This window comes from Tachypleus tridentatus, chromosome 12 (assembly GCF_004210375.1).
Source record: "Tachypleus tridentatus isolate NWPU-2018 chromosome 12, ASM421037v1, whole genome shotgun sequence".
In the NCBI taxonomy this organism is placed as follows: domain Eukaryota; kingdom Metazoa; phylum Arthropoda; class Merostomata; order Xiphosura; family Limulidae; genus Tachypleus; species Tachypleus tridentatus.
Window position 1 is genome coordinate 22,964,350 of NC_134836.1, and position 13,761 is coordinate 22,978,110.

The window sequence follows — 13,761 nt, forward strand, 5'->3', positions numbered from 1 at the left end:
GCTGAATTCTCTGTGTGTTGTAATGGTAAACTAGAAGATATGTTAATTTAAATGCAAATACGTTCTAGCTTAGGTTTCGTTCAGAAACGTTTTCGGCGATTTTCAATAGTTTTTACAACTTGCATTTCGTATTGGTTTCACTGTTAGGGTTTCCTTACTTTCATTGAATTTTCGGTACAAAGCCAGGAGCAAATGTCCAATGAAATTTGCTTCTTGTAAGGTTTCTTGATTTGTTGTGGGCAATAAATACTTCTACACTGTTTGCATAGTTCACATTATGGTAATAGTTGTTTGAAGGAAATTTCAAGAGAGTTATTAGCCTTATTATTATTATCCCTTTGTGAGAATGTGTGTATTATTTTAATTTTATTACTAAGTAATAACTTTGGTTTTAAGGGAATTTTTTTGTTTCTACACTTTAATTTTTTTAAGTACTTTCATTAACAATACTCGCATTTAAACTATTATTTCATTGGTCTGTACACGTTATTATTTTGCTTATTTTTAATTCGTCTCTGAATTTTTGTGCTCAGCTATATAAGCATCATCATCATTCTTTATCATTGGTCAGCGTCAGATATTCGAATTGTCTGTTATTACTGTTCTTTATCCCATTAAGTTTCTTTCGAAACTGGGATTATCAACCTGAAGGCACCTTATGCTTACGAGGTCTAAACGACCGGGTCAGAGATTCATAAGGTTTACTATATAGCTATCAATAGTTTTGAACTCTTTCAAAAAAGAGGAAGCCCTCCCCTGTGGGACAACAGTGAGTCTACGGACTAACAACGCTTAAATCCGAGGTTCGATTCCCTGTGATGGACAAAAACAATCGCAAAAGAGAAGACAGATAGAGAGAAGCACCCGCCGCTACAAGGAACTTTGTCCGACTCTTTGGGAAAGAATAATAGGATTGACTATTACCGCCAAGTGTCGAACCCTACACCCTTCACTGTATCCTGACTTGCTGAATACTAGTCCTTCCCCTTAGGTTTTATTGTTCTGACTCTGAATTTCTCCGTAACAGCGATATCGGCTCTTCATAGGTAGTTGATAACTTGTTTGTAAAAAATTTAATACAAAACATCTATTAATAAGTATTTTATGAAAACTGTTGTTTTTAGAGTTAAAGCCCCCCAAAAAAACAACAAAACTATAGCGTCATACTAATAGGTTGTAGGTTTTGTTACATATTTTTTAAAACCGGCTTTATCACTCTGTTCTAACCTGTATCAGGTGGGCATCTCTCATTAATTCATAAATTTCCTATTATCGATCTAAAAACAAATATACGACTAATTTCTGTTTACAGCCGCCATGACTGCCTCAGTTATGAAATTGCCTTTAAATTTATAGATAGATTGTGTGCATCTTAAGAATGTTACAATGAATATCTTTAGTGAACTTGTTTCTACCAGCATTAGATGTCTGATCTTCGCTCTGAAGTTCAAAGGTCCTACTTTGATTCACAATCTTTAACTTGTTATATTGTAACAAAGATATAATTTGCCTGGTTTTCAGTCATTGACACAACTTATCTTTTGTTACGCCTTTTATCTAACCATCTATCAAAATATCTGTAAAATCTTCAGTTCACTTAAAAATAAGGATTGTTTTGTGGTTTTCTTTCGGAATTCAGCCTCATCAGGAATTGGTTACATTCTAGCTGTGCTATTCGTTCAAGAAGCAGTATTTTTTTTGGTGAATATTCAGTTTTCTAAATAAATAGTGATGTGAATCTTCGTCACACCAAACATGTTCGCCCTTTACCGGTGAGGGCGTTATAATGTTACGGTCATTCCCACTATTCGTTGGTAAAAGAGTAGCCCAAGAGTTGGCGGTGGGTGATGATGACTAGCTGCCTTCTCTCGAGTCCTACACTGCTAAATTATGGACGGCTAGCGCAGATAGCCCTCGTGTAGCTTTGCGCGAAATTCAAAACAAACAATCATTATAACAACTGATAATGACTGGTTTTTTGCTTGTTTGTTTGAATCCATAATTTGAAAATCATAAAGGAAACATTCACACGTGGGGCTTGAAGTGCGATATTGTGACTCTTAAAAAATACAACTGGTAAACGAATGAAGTTAAAGTCACTGAAACGTTGGTTAGTAAAAATGTAATTACCAACATAATTAGTGCCAATATGAAAAAATATTGTGTTCAGTTCTCACCAGTGAGCACAGATATTCGGATAATACAATTTATAATCTTATTGTGTGTGCTGAAGATTAGTTATCTGGAAAGTTGTTTCCAATTCTAATAAAATCTTAAATGTTGTACAACACGTTATTGCTCTAAATCATCTACATGAATCTGGTTATAAGTATTTCAGTCACCCAAAAAGCCTCTTTCAGAACAGTAGGCTATAGAATATTTCTAGTTCTCTGGATATTCGCAGTATCATACAGGCTATAAAGTATTAATCTAGTGTAAAATAACACCAGTCCTATAAATTAGTGTTTTAGGCCTCGGGATATTGAGCCAGCCTGTAAAATATTAATCTAGTGTGAAGTTTATTATGTAAATAACACAAGGCTTTGTTATTTATCTCAAGTTCGAGAATTTCCCCCCCTTTGGAAGCGAGAGTAATCGTTTGAGGACTGGAAAATAAAAGAAAACTTTTGACCCTACTGATTTTGAGAAATTTAAATAACGTACTTAAAAAAAAAGTTAATACATGCGCATTATGGACGTATTTTCTGGTTCTTTTCCGTTTATTTTTGCAAAGTATAAAAATTATAGAAAGATTCTTTGTTTTGCTGTAGACGTGTAACAGAAAGTTTAACAAAGTTATAACACTGCTAGAATGATAGTCTAGGTGCTATTGTACTATATTGTTAGTAACTATGTTTACATGGTTTTCGTGTTATAGTAATCACAAAAGTAAATAATACTCGTACATTAAACACATAAAGCATTATGTGACGATTGTTTTACAAAACAAATGTTTGTTTCTCTCTTGTACACGTGTGGGTGTGTCATCGTTTTGTTAACTTTAAGCGTGTTTTGTCTCTTGTACACGTGTGTGAGTGTGTCAACGTTTTGTTCAATTTAAACGGTATTTTTACAGTATCTTTGTAGAATAATCTGCATGGTCGCTACGTATCACAAATATTTATTGGTGTTTACTTTGTTGTTACCATTCCTAGAGCTCCTCTTCTACTGTGGATGTGGCCCTGCTGGCTGAGGCCCATGGAATAGTGACTGACATGCTGGCCGATTCCAACCTTCCTCCTCACGTTATCAGTGGGCTGAGGGCTTTAGCGTCTCTTCTGTCACCTCCTAACCATGGAACCCACCAACCAAGACACAGGCCAGGAGGTTCTAGCGTCGCACTGACGGACTTCAACTCTGGTTCCGATACAGAAGAAATACCTTTTACAGGAGAGAGACCTCCTGTGATACCAAAGGTTAGATTTCCTATTCCATATAAGTCTTGTACAAAAGAAACTAACTGATTGAGGGAAATTCATTTGGTGTATTAATACACATGATCAAATGCACAAGACAAAATTACATAAGCTAGATAATAAATTTATTTAACAGGAACTTTATTGTTTCATCGGTAGTAAACACAATACTGTTGTAAGTTGAGATCATGAACTCGCTTAATGTTTTGACATTTTCCAATGTTAGGTGAAAGAAGGAAATAATTGTTTCAGCAATAACTAGAATATAAATAAATTTTGTTCACACCATGACAGCAGTTGTTTATTGAAATGGATGAAATAAGTAGCGCCTAGACCACTAATGTCTCTCGCATTCTAGCTGGCCTGTGAGTACTGGTATTTCCCGAAAGGTCTCATCGGTAATGGATATGGCGCATGTAGTGTTTTTGACATATTGTAACATACTTCCATTTACCTCACTCGGAATTTCTTAAAACGTTATTACATTTATTTATTTAACGTTTCTTAATTTCTTGTTTTTTGCGCACACGTTCTATTTATAACTTTCACTACTGGAGATAGAATGAACATTTCTGCTCGTATTTCTCAGTTCTTGGATAACCAGTAAGCACCATAGCAAGATGTTACTTAAAGTAAAACAAACTTCAGATATTGAAAGTTTAATTACAATTTCTGTGCATGTAGTGCGTGAAAACGTTTATTTCTTTTTCACGCAGAATTGATTGATTTACAAGTTAGTTTTCTCTGGTTTTTTTTCTTCCCTCTAACCATTGGAATGAAAACTCCTGTGTTATGACAGTAAAATCTCCTTTATTTTTGAAATGTCTCCTTTTATGTCAAGTCAATTGTAAGTACATTATTTCAACTCGCCAGTGTCAAGTCACCTGTAAGTACATTATTTCAACTCGCCAGTATGCATATTTTAAGCTTAATGAGAAATGTTTCATTTTAACATTAAAATAGTGGTTTTATATGAGATAAAAAGTTGCACTGGAAAATAAATGTTTTCATTTGTTTGTTTCTTACAGTTCTCTTAGTTATATCTTCCCCTACAGATCTGAGTGTGTTCGTGTGTTTTAGGGGCCTGGCATGGCCTAGCGCGTTAAGGCGTGCGCTTCGTAATCTGAGGGTCGCGGGTTCGCGCCCGAGTCGCGCCAAACACGCTCGCCCTCCCAGCCGTGGGGGCGTTATAATGTGACGGTCAATCCCACTATTCGTTGGTAAAAGAGTAGCCCAAGAGTTGGCGGTGGGTGGTGATGACTAGCTGCCTTCCCTCAAGTCTTACACTGCTAAATTAGGGACGGCTAGCACAGATAGCCCTCGAGTAGCTTTGTGCGAAATTCCAAAACAAACAAATAAACATCGTGTGTTTTAAAAAATAAGAAATTATCTGTTTCATTTATTAATATGGAGCTGGCCCTATATGAGTACACCAATAATGAAACAATGCGTTGTGAATCGGACAACAATATTTGAACATTCGTTGTTGGAAGTTTCTTCTAATTATTTAAGTTGTATTCAAAAATAGAAATCCACTTCGAAACTTAGCTTCAAAAAGTGACCGTAGAGGATTTATAACATTTAAACTTGGAAACTGTGGTAATCAATCTAGGTACCAAAACTATTTCATGTGTTCTTTAAACTGCTTTTTAACAATTGGAGTACCAATAGTAATGCACTGTCTACTGAAACAGAATAAATATATTTGAGAAGCCCATCTCTCCCAGTGGCACTGCGGGACGTGTGCGGTCTTGAACGGTGAGAAAACAAGATTTCCATACTCGCGGTGGGCAGAGCACAAATATCTATTTGTCTAGCATCGTGCTTAATAACAAACAACAACTGTTTGAAATTGGAGTTTTTTTCTATGGGATGAATCTGGTCTGCAATGAGGTTTGGTTAATCCTTTACGATCACTTCTCAGTCAAGTCGTAGGCTCTTGAGAACTGTTGGTAACATATCATAACGACCCACCATGCTTTACTGACAATAAGACATTAAGAACTAAAATCTTCTTTTGGTTTTACCCACACACAAACACATACAGTCTATGGGGAAAATAATACACATTTATCAAACCAACCAATATTCATCCATTAATCTTTGGTCTGTTTTTCAGGCTCATGAACAATATTTAACTTTAGATATCTTCTGTTATCATTATAAGTCTTTGGATGACCATATCAACCGATACTGTGCAATATTCTACGAAATATTGTGACAGGATTTGGTTGTTGTAAGGTTAGTATTCAGTTGTCGTACAGTTTTGAGACATCTAGTTTTTTGTTTTCGTTTCATTACTGCTCGTTTGTTATCTTTTGTGAACTTAGTTTTGGATCATTGTTTTGGTTGGAAGCGGATGAGCTGACCTCGCTTTTTATACTATTCCTTGGGATACAGACACAGAGGTAGACCCTCAAGGTGTTCACCCAGAATCACGCCTGCTTGAAAATCTCACGTGTCTTCTTAGATTGTTATCTTTAGAATCTTTCTCTGAAGTAGAATAATTTGATGCACAATTAAATTACAGTATGGCTACATTTTCCCTTAACGTAGACACCAAAATGCCTAGTGAAAAAGTTACAGGTTTTCATTAGTTTATTCAATCTTCTGTATATACACGCATATGAAAAACACGATTTTCAATTTTCCCATTTCATTCAGATTGGAAAAACTAATATCAGTTTAGCATAACCACTTGACTGCTCCCTAGTTTAATCTAAGGTTTCTATAAGTATGTAAAAGTTATGATTTAAATTTTCTGTATCTTAAAATATTTCAAAAGTAAATTAACTCATTGACTGAATGAAAATCTAAGTGTAACAACATAAAATCAAATAATCTTCAACTAACATTTGGATTTTTCCAAAAGAACCCTCCCAGGGGCTCGCAGATAAATCTGAGGATGTATAACACTAAAAATAGGATTTCAATACTCACGGTAGGGAGAACACAGATAGTCCATTATGTAACTTTGTACTTAATAATAAACAGTCGAACTAATAACGTCTTTCTTGATTACGAAAAACCCACTTGAAATAAAAACGTATCTCAGAACAGCTGGTATGGGTATCAACACTTTTACTGATAAAGCAGAGAACAACGTTTCGACCTTCCTAGGTCATCCTCAGGTTAAGAAAAGTCTTTCTTAATAACGTCTTTATTTATCAGTTATCACGTTCCGATAATTTGAAACAATGTGCATAGTTCTCTTGATTTAACCTCTCACCGGCACAGCAGTATGTGTGCGGACTTACAACGCTAAAAAACCGGGTTTCGATACCCGAGGTGAGCAGAGCAGAGATAACCCGCTGTGTAGCTTTGTGTTTGATTCGAAACAACTTCTTGACTCACAATGTGATTTTCTTATGCTGTTGTAAAAGTTTTGAACAAGAGACACGGCTATTTTGGAGAGTTCTTATGTGATATTTCTCAGTTCATATGAATTCTAACATTTTCTGTTTATCTTATATTTTGTCTTCCACAACAAACGAAACCCATAAACAATTACATTTGCACAATGTTTTCAAAATTGTATCCCTTCTTAAACTTAGTTTCAGAAATGTCTTTTAAAAATAACTGACAATTTTCCCAAATAAGTCTAACTACTTTATAGTTTAAATTGTTTATCTTATTATGTAAATATATTGCATTTCTTTACATTTGTCAATAATGTGCTTATTACATCATAGTTTAGTGAATATTTAACACAATATTACGTGCGCGCGCACACACAAAATACATAAGTATATGAGTGTGTATATGTGTTCTGAAATGCAATACGGGAGGAACCTTCGTAGTTGATAAAGTTACCATAAAAAATCTTTTCGCTTTTTTCTTCTTTGAGTTTTCTTAGTTCTAGCAAAACAACAGATTAGTAAACGTAGTTATGGTAAAGAATTATTTAAATACTGAATCTATTACAGCGGTTACGAAGGAATCTGCCTCCTAGTCTTCTTCGCCGAATGTCCACAAGTACATGGACCACTACAACTTCTGCTACCGGCATGCCTACCCTCGAACCCGAACCCAACCGCAAACGCAGTACCAGTTTTCGATTTCCTGCGGACTCCAATAGTCAAGCGTCTACGGGACTAGGGGGCGCTGTGTCAGAGAATTCTTTCGATCGTGGAAGATCGGTTCGATCAATTAGGTGAGTAAATATTATCTACCAGGTACAGGGTAGGCCTAAATAAAGTATCATATATACAATGTCAGTTACTTCAGTTACGAGTTTTATGTGAATCGTCCGAACAGTAAAAGATCCACCACTCGTGAGAAGCATCCGTCTTTAACTAAACAAAGAAATATTCCTATTCATCCGGAACGTTAATTGTAATTGTTGATAGAAGCGGTGAAAACTATCTCATTCTTTCTTCTTCATTTATTTTATTTTCATATTTTATCTACCTTGTGTAGCGCAGCTGGCAGGACGTGTCATTTATCTAGCGATATGAGGGTCGCGGGTTCAAATCTCTTCCTCAAACATAGTTTCCCTTTCAGCCGTGACGACGTTATGATGTAACTGTTGGCAGATAATAAGTCAAAGTAATGTTGACTAAATCGCATTCCCTTTAATATTTCACTTCAAAATTGGAAAAAGCTAGTTAGTTGTTCCTTGTGCAATTCAAAACAAACAAATACACAAACCCTGTGTTGCTATTAGAATCGAAATATTTTAGTTCGAGAGCAATGCATTTTGCCTTGAATCCGAGTATTTTAATGTGGTGTAAGGGGATCGGTACAACATTAGCATACCCTTCTGTGATAGTTCAAGTAACTTCATGTTAAATCTGCTAGTACTTTATCAAACTAACAATGCCAGTGGGTGAAAATAAGGAAAAGCTAAAAAAATATTATTGTTTCGGTTACACTTGAGAACCTTTATGCTAGTCTAAAATCTTCGTAAATCACTAACATTCTTCATTTAGTAAAACACTAGCAGATTTCATACTGAAATGACGTAGTACGTTTACAGCTCTTAGATTGGTTTTAATATCTTCTGGTGCAGGATCTGAGAAATCACTTGTAAATAGAATTTCAGTGATTAATTTAGTTCTATTAGTATTAACGATAATTTAGCTTTGTGTAGATTTTGTCTCGTATTTCATTTAGTGATGCTCATTTTCGTACACCAGTCATTAATTTTGAAATTGTTGGTGTTATAAGTTTGATTTATTTCAAAGCCAGAACTAAATTTGCATCAGACATCGACTTTTGTACCTTGACAACTGTAGAATAGACTATGTCGTTCGCTCCTTCTACATCATGAACTGAGTCGGTGTCAGTCGGCACCAGGTAGTCAGTCACTCTCACCACCCACCGCCAACTCTTGGGCTAGCACCAGGTGGGATTGACCGCATTATAAATGGCGACATGTTCAGCGCGACGCGGGCGCGAACCCGCGACCCCGGATTACGATACGCCTTATAGGCCAGCCAAAGAACTGGGACCCATAATAATAAGAAAACTCAAAAGTAGATTGAAAAGGTAAAACATCGGGGCCCCTTTCATATGTAGGGCTAGTAGGCTTACCCAGTAGGTAAGACCGCCTATGGTGGTGACCTTATGATACTAACAATAACAAGGAACAGTTCTGCAAATCTTTTGAAACCTAGCAACAATAATTGAATTATTTTCCTTCACGTGACGTAGACATTTTTCTCTTCGATCACCTTTGATATTGACTAACATTTCTTTTCAGTACTTTTTAAGAGTGTTGCACGTGGTTACAAATGAGTTATGACCTGGCATAGCCAGGTGGTTAAGATACTCGACTCGTAATCTGAGGGTCGCAGGTTCGAATCCCCGTCTCACCACACACGCTCGCCCTTTCAGCCGTGGGGGCGTTATAATGTGACGGTCAATCCCACTATTTGTTGGTAGAAGAGTAGTCCAATAGTTGGCAGTGGGTAGTAATGACTAGCTGCCTTCCCCTTAGTCTTACACTGCTAAATTAGGGAGGGCTAGCGCAGTTAGTCCTCGTGTAGCTTTGCGCAAACTTCAAAGGACTTCAAAAACAGAGTTAATTTCAAGATAACTTTATAACAGTTCTCCTTCACCCTTGTCGTTTAATAGCATAGTATCTGATATTAAAATTATACTGTAGAAATGTATATAATAAGTAAAAACTTGACAGATATTCCATGTCGATTTTCAGTGGCGCCTATAAAATCATTTGCCAGTAATGCATAACAGCTTGAATTTATCTTTTGAACTTTAGTTTTTGCCTTTTGAGCCTTATCCTTAAATATTACAAGTACATTATATAATTTTTAGTTTGAAAATACCATCAACAGGGAAAATCTTAACATTTGTTACCTAAAGGCAAAATTAGGTAAAAGAGACTAAGTCAAATTAACTGTAAACGTATAGAAAAGTAATAACACACTAACGTTTGGTGAGTGCCAGCGGCTATTTATGGCCCCAGTGTGCAAAAATTTCTATTATCTTCAATTCTCTAGCTTTCCGAAAAGAAATTCCACTAGGACACCCGTTTGTAGCAACTGTACTTGACTGCTTCGTTTAATCCCACAAACTTGAGAGTAAGGGTAAGAATCATAGATATCCTAGAATTATAATATTATAGGATATCTGATAGGAACACAGTTTCAAATATGGCAGCTTCGAAGCCAGTTTTGGGTTCAATGGCCCTAGTAAACCTACTCTTAAAACCACGTTATAACTATTTGATTTTCCGGGTGCATTTTAGCCATATTCATAGGTAACGAGTTCGTCTACCAAACGTGGTCCTGCCAACTCAAACAGTGGAAAGAAATTGCGAACAAACAAATTTACAGTGTGAATTAATATAGGATTTCTTCCTAACGTTTCATTTCAAAATTATTTACTGTCCATTTTCGAAGTTCTATGTTTATAATTTTACAATGAGTTTTGAAATTTTATAGGGGCTAAAGACATTTTTATTGTATTGTCGCCAACTTATTTTTTCGAGAAAATTTTGTATTGAAGATTCAATTCTAATAAATAAATAAATAAGTTATTTCATTTTGAATGAAAATTCTCAAATCGTCTGCTATAATGTACTTAGTCTAAAGATATTTTACTGGTTTAATGTTGTTGTAACCGAATGTCAGGTGAAATGAGAAAAATATAAATTTTGTTTGTGCCCAGCCACAAACTGACCCATAATATTTCTCTAATAACACATTAAATATTTTATGTTACACTCGTGATTTTGATACATATGTGTCATATATTATTATGTTTTAAGCAGTATTTAATAAATTTTTTCCTTAAAGTCCTAGCCAGGTTTTAGACTCTACAGCAGCGTCATCTTTTCCTAACAAAGCCCGTTCATTTTCTACAACATCTATTCCTATCTGTGCTGCATCTTGCTTGGACAAACAAGCCAAAAGAGAACGAAAAACCATTTGCAGCCCACATCCAGTTTCTCCTACATGTACGGATACTCTTGACGTTGAAAACGACAAAGAACATACCAGCCACGATGTAGTAGATAGTTCAAACAGTGGTCAAGTCGTCCAGAGCGCAGAAGACGAATCGCACGATCAGTTGCCAGAAAGCCCTTTGCCACCATTGTCATATGTCCGGCGAGTGAATATAACATCTGACTACGAGAGTAGTAACGATTCGCCGAGTAGCTGCGACAATAATAATGCCAGAATTGTTTTAGATGATTCCATAGAGGGCGCTGGATCGGCACAATCCTCGAATCTAATTCATAAGTCGTTAGATGCTCAAATAGAGACATCTACCGACGTTTCTCGGTGTACGTTATGTGGCGCTCGAACTCGAATTGGTGATACAAAAGAAACAATCCGACAGCGTGGATTAATTTCGATTAATGATATCCTAACACCAGTATCAAATAAGGAAATGAAGCAGGTAAGTAACCAAAAACCCAATTTCAGTAACTTTCACCATTACAAAAGTACTTTTTTTCATCTGTTTCAAAGTGTTTAATAACTTTATTTATCAAAATGTTTAATATCTGTGAGATGGAAATTCGTTTTCTATAGATGATACTAATGCAAATAAGTTCAAGATAATTTCAAAAGGAAATCAGATTAAATATATGTATTATACATTTAAGTACTTAAAAAAATGAATGCTGTGTTATGCCGGTAAATCAAATTCTAGAAGTAATACTTAGATAATTGTAGTGAGTGGGGAATTTTTAACTGAGTTATTATATTGATTTATAATTATTATACTTAAGTAGATGCTCATGTTGTAAATCCATAACTACAGCTAAATTAATGAAAATTGTTAACCCTAAAACTGGCCATTACGTTATAGGCTACGTTAGTGTATTCCGATTAATCAGGAACCTAAAGTATATATGAAATTGTATTAATTAATGACATGATTGAAGTATTAGGAAATGACATAAAATGCCATCCCTCGAAGACAAATAATTCTTTACAGTAAAACGATACACATGTAGCACTTAATACTTTCTATTAGGATTTTGGTTTCACTTACCTGTTAGAAAACCACTGTCACCTTGAAAAGCACATTTTTGTATGTTAGTTTCAAACGTAAAAATAAAAACAGCAAAATTATTATTCTGTTATTTCAGTTAAGGTAATACTCTTCCAGAAAGAAATATACCCGTCCCCAATAGTTAAAATAAGGGTGGACCCAAATGGAGGCAGCTCTTCAGCTAAAGAAAGCCCCCCCACTCATTTAGCAGTATGGAACATGGGGCTAAAGGAAACTGAAAAGATGCTCTAAGATAACTGAAAGCTTTTGTAAGAACTATAGTGTGATACTTATGATAATTCAAGAAAACTGGTCTCTACCAGAAAAGATTGAAATTGTAAATACTGTCCACAGTACTTATCTTATCTTAAGTAAAGTTGTCCAAGTTGTCGTCAAAATTGATGGTGACTTTTTATTCTCTAATAGAAAGTGTGCACTTAGTAACGTGTTTTACTGGTTAGTAAAATTGTCAAGGTTTTTAAAAAAACAACACACAAACAGCAACGACTGATGTACAGTTTATCTTTCTAACGATTGCCCGTCACGAAGATTCTCAAAAGTCAGTCTCGTCCTGGACAAATGCATATACTCGTCGCCTCTTCCATTATGTGACGAATTGCTCTTGTTAACAAAAAATGTTTAAAAAAGTACGTCTTGAGTAATTGTGTTTCAGTGATTTAGTTCTGTGTGAAGACTGATGGTACCCAAGTTTGTGACATTCCTACCATCATAGTTACCAGCAAGCTTTAAGATTAAGTGTTGTTTTTAGGTCACCATTGATTCACAATTTCCAGTTGTGTACAAATCTGATACCATTGTAAAATACATTTCGTTCTTTATAAATTTATGAGGAAGAAAACTGTGGTATCTGTTTTGTTTGTTTTCAATACACCGAAACATTGCACTATACTTTCTTTCATAGGTAGCGGAGAATATTTGATTTTTTTTAAGGGGTGGGGGAGACCTTATTTATTATATTAATTGTGACCATTTAATTTAAACCTGAAAAACGCCTTTCCCTGATAGTTATACATAAGTCACCATTTCTCATTTAAAGAAACACTTCACTGTCAGATCAAATGTGGGGACACATTCTCTGAGTCCCTGGCCCTGCGTTTGACTCGCAGTCTGAGAATTGCAGGTTCGAATCTCCGTCCCATCAAAATTGCTTGCCCTTTCAGGTGTGAGGGCGTTATAATGTGATGGTCAATCCCTCTATTCGTTGGTAAAACAGTAGTCCAAGAGTTGATGGTGGGTGGTGATGACTAACTGCCTTTCCTCTAGCTTTACACCCCTAAATTAGGGACAATTAGCGCAGATAACCCTCGTGTACCTTTGTGCGGAATTTAAAAAAAACAAAGAAACAAAATATATTTTTTAGAATTGAATGAAAATTCGCCTAAATTCCGAAACAACCAACAGTGTTACAAATACTGTTCACCACCAGGTCAAATGTGGGGACACATTCTCTCAGTCCCTGGCCCTGCGCTTGACTCGCAGTCTGAGGATTGCAGGTTCAAATCTCCGTCCCACCAAAAATTGCTTTCCATTTCAGGCGTGAGGGCATTATAAAGTTACGGTTAATTCCACTATTCATTTGTTAAAGTAAGTCAAGAATCTGAGGTGGGTGGTGATGACTAGCTGCCTTCCCTCTAGTCTTACACTGCTAAATCAGGGACGGCTAGCTTAGATAGACCTCGAGTAGTTTTGCGCGAAATTCAAAATCGATCAGTGGATAATTTGAACACATCATTTATTTGTTTGTTTTTCAACATAAGTGACCATGGACGTGTCTTATAAATGTTAGGGCTCGTAATAGTAGTACAATAGAATTCACAGTCCTGTTTTAAATGGTTTTCTGAACACAACCTGATAA

General features: G+C 35.8%; 1 protein-coding gene across 2 annotated transcripts in view; it reads left to right on the plus strand.

Annotated features, from left to right (window-relative positions):
• LOC143235169 (cGMP-inhibited 3',5'-cyclic phosphodiesterase 3A-like) overlaps positions 1-13,761 on the plus strand; it is a 167,943-nt gene that overhangs the window by 104,912 nt on the left and 49,270 nt on the right. For both annotated transcript variants that reach the window (XM_076473060.1, XM_076473059.1), the window contains exons 2-4: positions 3,156-3,416; positions 7,343-7,569; positions 10,679-11,285. In XM_076473060.1, coding sequence (XP_076329175.1) covers positions 3,156-3,416; positions 7,343-7,569; positions 10,679-11,285 — 1,095 coding nt within the window. The remainder of the gene's footprint in view (positions 1-3,155; positions 3,417-7,342; positions 7,570-10,678; positions 11,286-13,761) is intronic.